Source organism: Leopardus geoffroyi, chromosome A1 (assembly GCF_018350155.1).
Source record: "Leopardus geoffroyi isolate Oge1 chromosome A1, O.geoffroyi_Oge1_pat1.0, whole genome shotgun sequence".
Lineage (NCBI taxonomy): Eukaryota > Metazoa > Chordata > Mammalia > Carnivora > Felidae > Leopardus > Leopardus geoffroyi.
The window spans coordinates 160,122,572-160,138,607 of NC_059326.1; the positions used below are offsets into that span (position 1 = coordinate 160,122,572).

Consider the following 16,036-nt stretch of genomic DNA (forward strand, 5'->3'; position numbering starts at 1 on the left):
TCGGGCTCTGGGCTGATGGCTCAGAGCCTGGAGCCTGTTTCCGATTCTGTGTCTCCCTCTCTCTCTGCCCCTCCCCCGTTCATGCTCTGTCTCTCTCTGTCCCAAAAAATAAATAAACGTTGAAAAAAATAAATAAATAAAGAGCCTAACTAGGATTTGGAAAACCTGGGGGGGGGATTGTTTTTGTTTTGTTTTGTTTTTCTCTCAAATCCACACAGCTGGGAATTGATGCTTTGAAATCTTCCAATATCATCTTTAGAAAGCTTAACTTCAGTTATATAATAAACTTTATGCTGAGTTTAAACTGATGTGCAGGTGCATCCTGACCCACATTTCTTAGTAAATAAGTTTCAAAATTGTCAGTTATAGCATAGCCAAAGAGACATCTTCCTGTGTATTCTTCCTCCTTTCAGTCAATGGTCATAGATACCTTTCCACATGACAAGAATAAAAAAAAACCTTTCAGTAGAAAGCGAATTATACCAACCAAAATTGTCAAATGGCTACTTGCTTAGTTTTATTTCCTGAAACAAATGGAACCTCCACAAAGAAAAAAAAAAAATCTAAAGCACAAGTACATTTAAAACTTCTAGCTAATAAAAATCAAATTTTACCTTAAAAACTATTTACAATGTATATCAACTTTAAAAGCAGAGCGTATTTCTCCTCTTTCAACCCTATATTAATATCCATAGTTACATTTTGTTTCTGTAAGAAATCCCCCTACATATAAATTCATATCCTCACTCTTAACTAGGCACAATCTCCCTTCTCTGTACTGCCTTAATATAAAAACTTTTTTTCTAGGGTGAGGGGTGATGGTGACTAAGGGTTGGTAACAATGACACTAGAGCAAAGGAAAAGGATAGCATAACACCAATAAGGAAGAAAATGAAAGCAAATTAGAAGCAGGTCTCCCTCCTTCTGATAAACACCAAGGCAGTTGCAAGAACAAGATAACTTGACAAGCACACTTCCCAGAAGCACATAAAACTTATACACTAGAAATAATGACTCAGAATAATTAGAGAATATGATTTGCAATTATTTTAAATAAGTATAAAGATTGCTTTAAGTGAATTTGATTTCACAGGGTTTTTTTTCACTTTATACTACCAAATCTGACTTACCACTACTCCTTTTTTGCCTTGGATATGGCAGCAAAATACATAAAACATGATTGGAGCAATAAGGGCTCACAGTGTAAAAGCACAAGATCTATCTGAATACTCAACTATAAGATTTACTCTCACGAGTCTTATTTCCTATTTTGTGAGTAGTTTATCAAATTCCTGGGTATTCTCTAGATATTTCTGTTAACCATTTCATTGCTCACTGATGAATAAAAGAATGTGGACAAGGTGACTCTTCTAATCACTTAATACAGTCAATACAGCTATAGAGATATGAATCAAAGATGAGATTGACAATTCTCATAATTTAACCTCTCAATTCTGGTGATTCTGGAACTCCGTTGTCTGATAGTTATTATACTTTGTAAATTAAGTGGTAGGATGAAACTTCAAAATCATTTAAGTCTTTTTTTTTTTACAGTTGAGAAAGAAGTTAACACAGAGTTGTCAACTCAGGTGTTGTAATGTTGATACCATACCTATTCAACTAAATAATGCTGCTTTCCATAACTGCTCTTTTTTCTCTATGATGTTCTTGTTATCTAAATAGTCTGCCTGTGAAAGCTGATAAACCCTACCTAACATGACCAGAAAATACCAAGTTTCAAGTCAAATACTTATACCACTGCTTCATTTTCTCATTTTCTATCCAACATTTTTTCTGAAACCCTCCCAACTGCCAAAACTTTCCTGTTTCTTGTCCATCACATTTCTCCACTACTGTAATTTAACGTTCCAGTTATGTAGTATCCTATGGTACATAAAACATGATGCTAATTATAATAAGCAAATATTGAGTGCTCATTATATCGGGAACTATTTTAAGACCTGTACACCTCACTTATTCTCAATTTTAAATAAAATAAACAATATTGTAATACCCATCTGTAAGTGAAAAATCAAAACCTCAGAGGTAACATAATTTTCCCTGACACTGCTAATAAGGAGAACTGGGAAAAGTAATCAGGTAGTCTGACTCTAATGCTCACATTCCTGATCTCTACTGATAAGTACACATAACTATGTGGGCTGTATCAATGTGCAGATAACTCAAAATTAGGGGGCTACAGAAGAATTTAAAGAGTCTTTGTATTTAAGAGGTTTCTTACACATTCAAACAGCTTAGTATGGCTTATTCCCATTAACTATATCTTCTTTGCAAAGACATGGCCCAAGTTACTCATCCGTATATAATTAAAACTCAAATTTAAAAAGAAAATAGAGGAGAAAAAGGGTTGCAACAATACTTTAACAGATGTCCAGAACGGTGTTGCCCAAAAGAACTTTTGCAGTGAGGGAAAGGTTTTCTATGTGCACGATACACCATGGTAGCCATTAACCACATATGGCTTTGAGCACTTGAATTGTGTTGAGCATGACTGTGTAAATGAATTTTGAATATTCTGTAATTTTAAATAGTTTAAATAGCAATATGTGGCTAATGGCTCCTATACTGGACAGGACAGGTACAGAAAACAAAATCCTGGAAAAAAGTAAGTAAAGAACTTCTTGCTGCCTTTATTTGGAGAGTGCACTAACAGGCAAATCAATTTAAATGTTTCTTTTTACTTGCTCTAGTTCATTAATTGACCCAAACAATATAAACCACCAAAGAGATTTAAGTCACTAAACTTTCTGTATTTAAATTCTTCTTTGTACATCTCAATGAAAAAAAAAAAAAAAAAGAAAACCTGTATTATCGACAAAGCGTATGAGAAACTTTTAACTGTTTGGATAACTAAGAGGAAGAATTTGATCTGAAAACTCTGCCACCTATTAGGAAAACTAAAAGAGTCACACAAGTTTTACATTCTCTTCATAATACATACTTGATAATAAAGTGCTTACCTTGATTCTCCGCTACTGTTTCTAACACTTTCTTCATCGCTGTGTCCATTCATTGTAAATATCAAGAAGTTTTAAAATAAAACACAAATCTTCCCAGTTAAAAAGATGAATACAAATATGAACTCCTTAAACATCAAAAATTCACAGATGAATTCTTTCCAACATTCACAGGCTTCCTGGGGCCCTTTTGATTCACCTAAAAAAAAATATTAAGAAAGTTAAGAAAATATCCTGTAGAAAAAAAGATAAATCCATCTATTTAGAACTTATGCAAATCTACCTAGGCCAATTAAATTAGAGATGGTAAGGAAGGAGTAGGACTCTTTCACTCAAAATGCTTAGGCTTCTACTAACTACACTCCTGCCTACTTACTAGAATTTAGCACACTATTGCTTATTTTTGACAGACGAAATTAAAATATTTGTGGAATGACAAAACTTTTAGACTAAAACTGTGTGTCAATACACATACATACACATTATAGATAAACAGATAACTAAAGCAAAGTGGTAGTACATAACATATACATACATGTATATGTTTCCCAAGAACCGAAAATGAAGTCTTAATGGATACTTGGTCAAACAAATGAAGGGGGAAAAACTTAATCAAGCACTAATTCCTATTATCAAGAACTTCTTGTACTCGAGTGAGAAAAAGTTTTGAAAATGCTCACATTAAGAACAGAATAAAAGTGTATCACATAATCTTAGCGAAAAATGTATAGGTCAAAACAATTGTGTTCTTTCACAGGTAAACCGAGAGTGGAGTGATAAAATTTAAATAATATTTATCCAGTTTGGGCTTGCAGGGTTCCATTCAAAAACAACAACAAAAAAGGTAATATACACTAGGATTATTTAGGAAAAAGGGCTTGGGGTAGAAATCATGAGCCAAGACACAGCATTTCCACCTTTCAAGATTTCAGCACAACAGTGGAGAGTCACCTACAAGCCATCCACGAATAAACAAAGGAGATCTCTGGCAGGGGAGGGAGAGGAAGAAGCGGGGGAAGGAGACGTCAGATCCTTCCCCAGCCAGAAAGTACCGAGACAGGCGACTGAAAGCAGAGCTGTCCGCCGACCTCAGCAAAGAGAATTTACTCCTACGATTATTTCCACTCCACAAAAAAGAGGGGGAAAATATGCTGTTGCCAACTCAATCAGAGCAAACTCTGCATCTTCATTGGGATTGTAATTCTCCAGAGACTACAGTCCAGTAGACTCTTTGCAAGAACTGGCCATCCAAAAAGTAACCATTCCACGCAACATTTATTCTTAACGCTAAATATTAATTCCAACTAGTCAAAGAGCTTTACACCATAAAACAATTAGGTCTTAAAAATCTAGCTACTTAATAAACCGCCTCTCTTTCTCGACGAGAAAGTCTCTCTTCATCGAGAAAGTTCACTCATCTTTTCGTTATTTCCTTTTCACCTTCCTTTCGCCCCTCAAAATGGCTTTCTCCGTACATTTTAACTTCCTTTCCCCCCCCCCCCCTCATCTTCCCTGTCGGAGTAAGTCCTCTTTCTGAGACCCTTCTCACAACCCTAAGTTGTGAAGCTCCAAGCGCACGCAGCTCTCTGGTGCCTTTCACGCGTCTTAACAATGACTCTTCCCTAAGTGGCTAAACCTCTTCAATCTTCCTTCTCTGCGCCCCGTCTTTTCACAGTTGCTTCACTCCTGCTAAGTTTTCAAAGCGGTACTCGAAAGGAGGTTGGAAACCTTCCCCCTCCCTCATCTATACTTCGCAGCTTCGCTTCAAGCAGCCTCCCAACCAGACGCACACGACCCCACTCCAGCCCCGTCCTTCTCTGGGCCTTCATCCCGGTCCCAGAGTCTCTCTTCCCGCCTCAAACTTCCCGCAGACCCGCCCCGCGCCCTCCCGGGCTCGCCCGGTCCACCGCCCCCTCCCCCTCCCCCTCCCCGCCGCTCCCCACGTGCTGGGAGCCCGGGTCACGGCGGGACCAACGCACCGGGCAAGTGCTTGCCGCTCGAGCCTTGCAGCTCTCCCCTCGCGGCCCGGCCAGCCCCAAGCCGAGGAGGCCCGGGCTCGACTGCCCAGCTGCCCGCCCGTCCTGCGCGAGGATGCGCTCCTCGGCGCCGGCCTGCGCTCACCACTCACACGCCCCCTGTACTCCGAGCCCGTCAGCCACCGCCGGCCCTCGCAGAGCGGCCCGGCCTTCGCCCGGCGCCCGGCCGCTGGGCCGCCGCCCGGGCACCGCGCCGCCCCCGCCCTCCGCCTGGCCGGCTCCCGTCCTCCCCGCCACATCCTGACCCGCCCGCCACCCCCTTTCTTACCGGCGGGCGTGCAGGCTTCGCGGGGCGGAGAGAGCCCACTCGGATCAGCGGCCTCCCCCGCGCCCGGGCCCGCGGTCTCCGCCGCCGAGTGAGTCCTCGGGCTCCGGGCGTCTCGGGGTAAGCCGGAGTCCGCGAGGGGGAGGGGGAAGGGGAAGGACGCGGAGGGGAAGGGGAAGCCCCGGGCCGCGGCACCAACGCGCGATCCCCTGCGGAGCGGATCCAACAATCAATTCATTATTGAAGCACCAACGGCGAAGGCAGCAAAAGCGAGAAGTAACGAGCCGTCGTCGTCGCCGCGGCCACGCGCGCGCTCCCGCTCCCGCCGCTTATCGGCTCCCGGCAGCCGCCATGACGCCGAGAGAGCGAGCGCAACCGTCTCCGTCGTAGCCGCCTCCGCCGCCACCACCACCGAGGTCGTCGTCGCCTCCGCCTCCCGCGCGACGTAAGCGCCTCTGCTCACTCCCCTTCCCCACTCGGCGCGAGGCGGGCCGGCGGGCGAACGGGCGCGCGCACGCCGAACACCTCCGGCTGGCGCGCGGACGGTGGGAGGGGCTACGTTGTGGAGCCGTGGGGTGTAGAAGGAAAGCTATTGGTGCTGAGGCGGGCGGAGAGTGAGGCGCGCACGCTCACGGTTGGGGGCGCGCACGCCGGCCGCGCGGAGGCCGCAGGACTCTGGCCACGGCCGTGGGCTGCTGATCCTTGCTCCGGCGCCCTCCCTTAGAGGCCCGGAATTGAATTCCGGGAAGTGGGAGCTGCAGGCCCGCTCCGTGCGGGTATGGACGCTGCTGTCACTTGGAACGTTGCGCAAGGACCTCGCGACGAAGAGACTGAGAAGCTATCGGGGAAGCGGGCGGGGGGAAGGCGGGCTAGGGAAATGCTTAAAAACCACATTGGGCCTGGGGGTGCAGCGGGAGGGCCGAGGTGGATACGCGGAGGGAGCAGGGTCTTGCGTGGGGTCCGGTTACCCAGGCCTCGAATCGCATCTCCCTCGGGCTCCCGGACCAGACAGAGCGCCTGTCCGGAGGGGTGTGGAGGGGCTGTGCGTCACACCAGGCAGCCTGGGAACCCAACTGTTGGGCAACTGTGGTCACCTTCCGCCGCCTACTACGCTTAGGCGACCTGCGACACAGGCTCCCTCGGGGTGGGGGGGTGGGGGTTGGCTGTTGATCCGAACGGGCGGGGCACCTGAGGAGACGGAGAAAAATAGAGACGGGGTTATTGACCTCCTATAACTCTTCTTCATTTGTGGGTATCCCTTGCCTGGTTCAGTAAAAAGCTTTTACTACCTTTCTAAGTCCCTGGAGGGCGGGGTGGAGGGTGCGGTGCCAACTCGCAACAGAAAAACAACTCAAGGGACGTTGGTAACTGTGTCAGTTTAACCTGCTGCAATTTAGTTGACGGTTTCTTTCATAACTGTAACTGCGGGCCTGTTACAAACCTTTAGAAATGTCGACGGAAACACTTTTCAAGCCTGGTGGTGTCCCGTTTCACTCTGTTTGAAAGCATTTTTAAAATCAAAATTGTTTTATACTTTATTTCCAGTCCATTGATCAGTCTTGAATCAATCGAGGTTAACGATAAAACTCTCTAATCCTATTTTCCAGTGATTGGATTTGGTGCAAAGGCCTCCCTTCCAAGCCAAATGAGTTTGAATGTGGTAGCTCCATCCCCAAAATAATGATTTTCTCCTGTGGGAAATATTCACGTTTTAGTCTACCAGCTGTTGAAATAGTTTGGTTTAAAGCCTTCAAAAAGATCTCAAAACGTATCTCCAAATACCTGTTCGTTATATGGAAGAGTATATTCATTCACCCTTTGGGAGTAGGGAAGGACAAACAGGTGCACATTGTCTACTCAAAAAAATATTAATGACTAGTAAAACAAAATGTAACACTACCATAATTTGCAAAATGATGTATGCCTCAGTCTCTTTATTTTTCTTTTTCCTAGTTGTTAAATAGTTCTAATGCTGGATTGTGAAGAATGATAGGATCATAACAAATATCCATTTCTGAAGTCCCTAAAAGTAGGAACTGCTAGTTTTTAATATTATGCTTTGAAAATATAAAGATGCCTTATTGATAGGGGCTTCTTGTGCTTCTGATCTCTCTTGGATTACTAGAGTGGTAAGTAAAAAGAAAAAGGCCCAGAAAAACAGTAACCATTGCAGTAACCATTCTGAATCATCAGAAGTATGATTCAGATAATAAAGTCTTCAGTTATAACTGTACTGTAATTTGTCATTATCTTACAAAAACAATTGTATGAACTTACTCTGTTTTTTTTTTGAAAGCATATAGCAAATGTTTTTAAACTACTGATTGCTATTCAGATGTGATATACTACATATAAACACTAGACACTTTGGATTTTTTTGCAAAAAAAACTTAATAAATTTATAAGAAAGTATTGAACCTTGGAGATTTATATTTCTGGTAAAATCATAATATACTTTATGACTCCACAGAATTTTAGAATGACTGTTGAGAATGTGAAGAAATAACAAGGTAAGTGGAAAATGGGAACACTCTTGCCAGTTAAGTTTTTTAAGTTATTTGATAAATAAAGCAAGTGTATTTTTTTGATATTTGTTATGTGTACAGTTAAATTTTTAGGTTCACTTTGTTTGAACAAACTTTGTCTTTATTGGTACTAAAAAGACAGTTGATAATCTCAGCACATGACTAGCAAAATCCTGAAAATTAATGTCAACCAGGAAGTCTTTATTATTTCCTGTTTGAGAAATTCCATATTCTTTGGAAAGCATATTACTTTTACAAAATCTAGGATAGCCCTTTGTGGGTCCTTGATTCTGATATGCTCTACTGGGACTAGTTACTGATGGGTATCCGTGGGTGAAGGTAGATTGAGAAACATCCAGAATTGCAAGATGTTCAACATAAAGACAATGGTAACTCTTGTTTTTCTCATAAATGTTTTGGATGCCAAGATAGGATTTTAATTCCATAATTATGTTCTTGTTGCCTAGAGAATTTGTGTTTGAGAAGCTGCTAAAACAATCAGAATAGTATTAAAATAGCTTAGAATCTAAACCTATGTCATCATCCCCCAGGTCCTTGCCAAACAGAGGAATAGCTTTCCAAATATGATACTTAAATTTACAGAGCCCTCTATAAATAGAACCCAGGAAATTCTAAGTCACCTTATAGTGAATATTTACATTTTCTATTTTCTTAATCATTAAAATTCTAGAACAGGAGCTGTGGTTCCCAGCGTTGGGCAAGGGGCAGGAGTCTGTACCTAGGAAGTTTTTTTTCCTAAAGATACATATTGGGCACTCCCTTCCCTTCTCTGATGCACAGAAATCTCTAGGTTCTGGATAGTGTTTAGAAATATTTTCTGACATCCACCAACATCTCATTTGCCATATTTATGGCCATTGCTTTTGGGTATTTTTACTGATAAAGTCTTGAATCATAAGTTAAATTTCAAATGAAAGTTTTAAGAGGTGATACTAAGGGGCAACAATATATAAAGTCTAACCATTGGAGTATATATGAAGATTCTACCTCCTAATTTCAAAGTTAAGTGTACAGACGGTAGAAAGTTTAGCTACTAATATCAAATTGGTACATTGATGCTGTATCATTCCTCACCTGCAGATTCTTTATTGTCCATTTTACCTCATGTATGTTGTCTTCAGCCTTTCTCTTAATCCTCACTATGCTTATTTAGGCCTCAATTTCTCTACTTCTTTTCCTCTAGCTCACCCTGTAGGCTTCCTTTCAGACTTGAAATCCAATGAAATTGCTCCCCTGATTTAAGTACACATATTTAAATATACCACAAATCTGCCAAGATATTTTATTTAGTCTTTTCACAATCTGACCCCAGCATTGCCTCCCGTCATTGCTAAGAGGCACATGACACTAGCCATACATTTCTTCAGGTCATCCTAAAGGTACCTTTCATTGTAAATGGATATAGTTTATCTTATGAATTAGCCTCTTACAAGTTTAAGTAAGTCGTGAAGGATTGTTGAGTGTCCTCATGCAGTTGTACTGACGCCTTATGCGACACCTCCCTTTTAGGTCATCAAATTGTGTATTCTAAGTGCAGCCGTGTCTTTGTAATAAAGCATTTGTTTTCATACTACATCGTGAGCTCCTTGAGTACAGGCTGTCTGTCCCCAGTGCATTATGTTGATATTTATTCAATAAATTGCATACCAGCCATTCTGCGGGGGGAGGGGGAGAGTTGTGAGGGGATCATAACAGAGTAAAAACAGGTACTTTAAAGAGTTAAAGTGTAGTACAGGAAACAATCCTAGTGTGAAATCATAACAGAAAAATGGTATGAAGAATCAATCATAAGAGAATTCATAATGGAGAATCCTGGTCAGAAAAGTCTCCCTAAAGGAGTGACATTCTGAGAACTGAAGAATTAATATGAAGTAGGTAAGCAAAAGAAATGTAAAGAGCTTTACAGGTAAAAGAAATAACATGGGCAAAAATTCTGGGGCCAGAGAAATGAGGTCAGCTTCTCTCCCAGTTTGCCGAGGATGGGCATTTTTCACTTTCAGAAATGCTCTGGTTTGGACTGGTATGGAACCTGGTACTGCTAGAACAGACAGTACTGAGGGAGATGAAGCTGTATAGGAGCCAGGCTATTCAGGGCCCAAAGCTAGGTAAAGAAGTGTGTTCTTGGAACAAAAGGAAACTTTTGGAGGAGTTTAAACTGTGGAGTTTATTTTGCAAATTGGAAAGTTTAGCCTTAAAAAAAGATTAGTGGCATGTCAAGGAAGACACAACATTCTTAAGTGAATTAGGCTAAAAAATAACTTGATAGTGTTAATGGTAGAAGAGAGCAGATTTGTAGGTGTCCACAGGATTTGTCGATGCAACTAGATTCAGGGTTAGGAGGAGGAGGGAAGCTGTACACATAATGGAATGGAAAAAATGGTAATGGCATTCACTTCAGTTGTAAAATGTTTGGAGATGGGTAGGTGTGGAGATCATAAATTTGGGATTTAACTGACTTTCTGATGCCTCTGAGCCATCTAAGTCTTTGAGATAGAAGTCCAGAACTTAGAAGAGAGATCTGGACTGAATAAAAGCTGTTAAGTGTGTGTGGAGAAGTTAAAGTCTTAAGTATACATGAAATTAACTTGGAAGACAGCCTAGGAGTATGCAGTCAAGAACTTAAATTAATTTTTGGCCAGTAGAGGAAGATGAGCTGGATAAGGAGTTGCAGATGTTAAGGGTGTTGTGCAATGGAGAACAAAGACAAGTACTTCAAGGAAAGAGTGGTAGGTAAATAGTGTATAGTACTATTGAGAATCATGAAATAAAGTCAAAATATCCATTGAATTCAGTAACATGATAAGCATCTGTTGCCTTAGAACTATTTTGTTGGAATAATAGGGCTAGAAGCCAGACTGGAGTGGAATGTGATAAATGAAGAAATTGGATCATTGAGTCTAAAATTCTCTTTCAGATGGTTTGACTTTGACTTGGGAGGAAATATGAACTGCTCTGTTTGCTTATGACAGGGGAAGGGCTGTGGATTTTTATTAGTTTAGGTGAAAGACTTAACATGTTTCAAAGACAGTGAGAAATGCCCTTTTGAGACAGGCTGATTAGAAAAGAGGGATAAGAATTAGCTGGAAGGATTAACATATTCATCATTCAAAAAAGGAAATACATTAAAAGTCTGATCTGAGGAAAAAATATATTTTTTTTCAATCAGGAACTAAACGCAGGATACCACTGTTTATACTTAGGGGCTATAGGTGGTTAATGTGATTTGAGAATTTCTGGCAGCCTTCTATTCCCCAAATATATGTATGCCTCATACTCTACTAATGTTTGAAAAATTGTTGGTAGAAATCTATTTTAAAGCATATATTTCTGGGAAGAGTACTATGCTATAAAGTAAGTTCTCAACTGTGCAAAAAATTTTGGGTGGCTTTGCAAGAAAAATGCTCAAGCCCTACCTCAAGAGATTACATCCCATTGTTTTGAGCCTTGGCCTATGCATTCTTTAAAAGCTCACCTCTTTTTTTTTTTTTTTTAACGTTTATTTAAGAGAGTGCATCTGTGCGATGGAGCACCAGCAGGGGAGGGGCAGAGAGAGGAGGAGAGAGAGAGAATCCCAAGCAGGATCCGTGCTGTCACCATAGAGCCCAGTGCAGGGATCCATCTCATAACCGTGAGACCATGACCTGAACTGAAATCAAGAGTCAGATGCTTAACTGACTGAGTCACCCAGGCACCCCAAAAGCTCACCCTTTTTTAAAGATGATTCTAATGTGCTATTAGTACTGGAAAACTGTGGACATCATTGTATTAACACTGCATTGACTCATGACAGTTTAGATAAACTGTGGAGAGGCCAGGATACTTATTTTGACAATAGTGGTTATTAATGGGGCAAGGAGAAATTTTGGCCCACAGGTGACATTTAGCAATATCTGGAAACATTTTTGGTTGTCAAGATGAATGGCAGGTGCTGCTGACATATAGTGGGTAGAGGCCAGAAATACTGCTACAGATCCTACAATCCACTGGACAGCCCCAACAGCAAGGAGTCATCTCGCCTCAAAAGACAATGGTACCATTGCTGAGAAACCCTCCTATAAAGGATGACAAGCAAGGTAGTATTTTTAGTGAAATGTTAACGGGTGGAGTTGTGGTTTGGTAAGGGTGCTAATGAAGGAGGATTTACTCTGACAGCCTAAACTCAGCCTTGCTTGTAGCTAACAACAAAACAACCCGCAAATACATTTGCGGAACAAAGAAATGTAACTAGCATTAATAGACTGTTATTTTCCTTGTTTAAAAGAAAATACAGCATACCTGAAACTCTTATTGCTGGTGGGAGTGTAAACTGGTCACAGCCACTTTGGAAAATTGATGGCAGTATCCATTATAGCTGAACTTATGCCTGCCCTATATCAGCAGTTTCTATCCCGTGTATATCCGAGAGAAATTAATGTAGGTGTCTGCTAAAAGTTTTGTATACAAATGTTCGTGGCAGTTTGATTGATTATGGCATCAAACTGGAACAAAGTGAAGTATATCTATGCAATGAAATACTACCCAGCAGTCAAAAAGAAGACCTACAATAACAAGGATGGATCTCACAGGAATTGTGTTCAGTGAAATAGATATAAAAGAACTCAGGGGCGCCTGGGTGGCGCAGTCGGTTAAGCGTCCGACTTCAGCCAGGTCGCGATCTCGCGGTCCGTGAGTTCAAGCCCCGCGTCAGGCTCTGGGCTGATGGCTCGGAGCCTGGAGCCTGTTTCCGATTCTGTGTCTCCCTCTCTCTCTGCCCCTCCCCCGTTCATGCTCGGTCTCTCTTTGTCCCAAAAATAAATTAAAAAAAACGTTGAAAAAAAAAATTTAAAAGAACTCATACTATATAATTTTATTTATACAAAATTAAAAAAAACTATGATGATAAAAGGATAGTAACCTCTCAGGGCATGGATATTAGAAGAGGCATAAATGAAATGATGGAAATGTTCTTTCCGTATCTTGATCTGGTTGATTCTATGAGTGTAAACATGAAAAAGTTTGAGCTGAACATTTTAGTTTTGTTACTGTGTAACATTTCTTAAAAATTTGGGAGGGGCGCCTGCGTGGCGCAGTCGGTTAAGCGTCCGACTTCAGCCAGGTCACGATCTCGCGGTCCGTGAGTTCGAGCCCCGCGTCGGGCTCTGGGCTGATGGCTCAGAGCCTGGAGCCTGTTTCCGATTCTGTGTCTCCCTCTCTCTCTGACCCTCCCCCGTTCATGCTCTGTCTCTCTCTGTCCCAAAAATAAATAAACGTTGAAAAAAAAAATTAATAAAAAAAAAAAAATTTGGGAAAGAGGGGTGCCTGGGTGGCTCAGTCAGTTAAGCATCTACCTTTGGCTCAGGTCATGATCTCCTGGTACACGGGTTCGAGCCCTGCCGCTGTAGGGCCCTGTGCTAACAGCTCAGAGCCTGAAACCTGCTTCAGATCCTTTGTCTCCCTCTCTCTCTGCCCCCCCCCCCAAAATAAATATTTTTTTTTTAAAAAATTGAGGAAGGAAACTAGGAAACCTAATTTTGAACTATTTGAAGTCTTGTATCTCAAGTGCTTGGTTAAATACAGTGTTATTATCTAATAGGTTCACAATGCAAACAACTCTATTGCATTGCTTTAGTGAAAATAAATTTCAGATTTGGAGTTATATCTAGTTTTGAACCACAGCTTCATTATTGGCTATGTGACATTGGGCAAGTCACTGATATTGGGACTTTTTTGTGACTATGGAAGAACAGAAGGTCAGTGAGTTAAAATTATAGAAAAATCCACCATTTGTTTTGTTTTAATTTTAGTCTTATTTCATTATCCTCCACCACTGAGAAATATTTACAGACATCCAGGGGTGAGCTTCAGCAAATATATATGTATTAAGTAACTTAATGCCTCCATCTTTAGCTAGGATGAACAACTGAATCCCATCTGGACCAGTCAGATTCTTTTGAGCATTTGAAATTGGGATTGAGAGGGGCACCTGGTGGCTCGGTCAGTTGAGTGTGTCTGTCTCTTAATTTTGGTTCAGGTCATGGGATGGAGCCCTGCGTTGGACTCTGTGCTGAGCATGGAGCCTGCTTAGGAGTCTCTCTCCCTCTCCTTTTGCCCTTCTCACCTGTTCATATTCTCTCTCTCTCTCTCTCTCTCTCTCTCTTTCTCAAAAAATTAAAAACAATAAAATTGGGGTTGAGAAAGTTTATCAGTTGATCTGTTCTGAGAAAGGAAGTTAGGTCAAGGCTACCTTACTTGGGAGCAGCAAATCAGACCACAGATACCTCAACCTCTGAAGCACCTCTCTTTCTCCAGTACAAACTCAATCTGAGTTGTGTTGCAGACTAAGAATGATCTCAGATTATAATGTCATTCAGTGTTCTAACTATGTGAGGTTGGTACTATTATCCCTACCTTACAGGTGAGGAAATTCAGAATCTTGACCAAAGTAAACATGAGAGGAAGCTAAGATAAAACTCAGGCAGTTTGACTCCAGAGTCTGTGCTTTCCATGAAGCCATGCTGACAGATCAGACACAGCTGTAAGAGTTGCCTTGGCTCCAGATAGGTTTCCATTTCTTGATCTCATTGCCTTGAAAAGATTGAGTTTGATTCCTATCTCTGAATTTTTCATCATAATTTATCCTTATAATAAAATTTCTTGCCGTTGCTTAAACTAGCTTGAGTGAATTTCTGCCAGTTGCAACTAGAAGAGTCTCCAGTTTGAATGGGATTGAAAATAACAAAGCTCAGAAAAACTGAAACTGACTGAATCAAGGTGGAATGGTAGACAATACTTCCTCCCCTAACATGCGGACTTGTTAGCTTGTGTTACACAATTCTGAATCTTTTACCTAGGCTTTCTCCAATAGTCTCTTAGAACTCAAAGTATATATACACTGAGGGAAGGCATTAGAGAATTTTGTAGCTACATTAAAAAAAAAAAAAAGTTGGGGCGCCTGGGTGGCGCAGTCGGTTAAGCGTCCGACTTCAGCCAGGTCACGATCTCGCGGTCCGTGAGTTCGAGCCCCGCGTCGGGCTCTGGGCTGATGGCTCAGAGCCTGGAGCCTGTTTCCGATTCTGTGTCTCCCTCTCTCTCTGCCCCTCCCCCGTTCATGCTCTGTCTCTCTCTGTCCCAAAAATAAATAAAACGTTGAAGAAAAAAAAAAATTAAAAAAAAAAAAAAAGTCAAGTGCATTGGTTACTATATACACTTGAGTTTTTAAAAGTCGATTAGAAAAGAGAAATTCTAAAAGTTCTCAGAAGAAAGTCAGTTGCACCAAATTTGGCTATTTATGCCAAATTTAGCACGTTGGACAATTATTGGAAGCCAATTTGCCTTTGGTCTGAAAGCGTATAAACAGCTCCAGAAATTAAGGGGTTTATTGAATTGCAACATTTTTTTTTTTTTTTTGCCATCTTGTTCTTAACACTGAAGTTTTTACATTGAACTCCAGAAAGTGAAGTTTTATTAATAGCAATGGAACACTCAAGAAGAAGCAAATGATGTTAAGGAACTCCAGTTTTCCAGTTTCCTTCAAAACATTTTTCACTGCCCATCCCCTTCCATGCCTCACAAAAGTGTGATGATCCTTTAGATTGTCTATCAGTAGCTGCTAAGATTGGAATGCACTATGTGTCTGGGAATGTTACTAAATGGCAAACTGCAAGCTGTCAAGCACACGTTTCCTCTTGTTTGCTTTGAGGCTAACTCAGAACAATGAGGATGGGCAGAATCACAGCTGTTGCTAAGAAACAGAAGTCCAGAAGAATTGACAACTTTAGGAGAAACCTGACCCACTAAGGTCTTCAGCATTAGCTAAATACAAAACAAATCTCCCTGAAAGAAAATTGGCAGGCAGGCCTTCACAGTGGAACGGTTGCATGCCATAAACCCCAGAGTAGACTCAGACCACAGACTACCTCAACCCCTCAAACACCTCTCATTCTCCAGCACAAAAGAATCTGCACCAGCCAGAAGTGGGCACCCTTGACCCAAATGAAGAACCTTAGTGTCCCTTGTCAGGAGTGGCCCTGGAAGACTCTGTAAATGAGAATACAAATTGGGTGCAGCCAGATTTCCTAATAACTTACTAGGAAGTGGGTCTATTAGCTCATGCCTGATAAGATTTCAAGGGCCTATTTACTATCCCATTCCTGCTGGGTATAATATATAATTTAGTTGAATTTACATTTAGTTCCCATGTTGCAGAATTCAAGTTTTTCTTTTTTTTTTTTC

At 41.4% G+C, this 16,036-nt stretch overlaps 1 protein-coding gene across 5 annotated transcripts in view; it reads right to left on the bottom strand.

Annotated features, from left to right (window-relative positions):
• The window catches only part of CHD1 (chromodomain helicase DNA binding protein 1), a 78,299-nt gene extending 72,640 nt beyond the window's left edge, over positions 1–5,659 (bottom strand). For 3 of the 5 annotated variants that reach the window (XM_045499353.1, XM_045499343.1, XM_045499361.1), the window contains exons 1-2: positions 5,283–5,659; positions 2,982–3,177 (exon numbers count right to left, since the gene is read on the bottom strand). In XM_045499353.1, the coding sequence (XP_045355309.1) occupies positions 2,982–3,034 (53 nt within the window). In that variant the 5' untranslated portion in view covers positions 3,035–3,177; positions 5,283–5,659. Of the gene's footprint in view, positions 1–2,981; positions 3,178–5,282 lie in introns of those variants that run through there. The other 2 variants (XM_045499350.1, XM_045499333.1) reach the window with 1 other exon arrangement.
• Between the last annotated feature and the right edge of the window lie 10,377 nt (positions 5,660–16,036).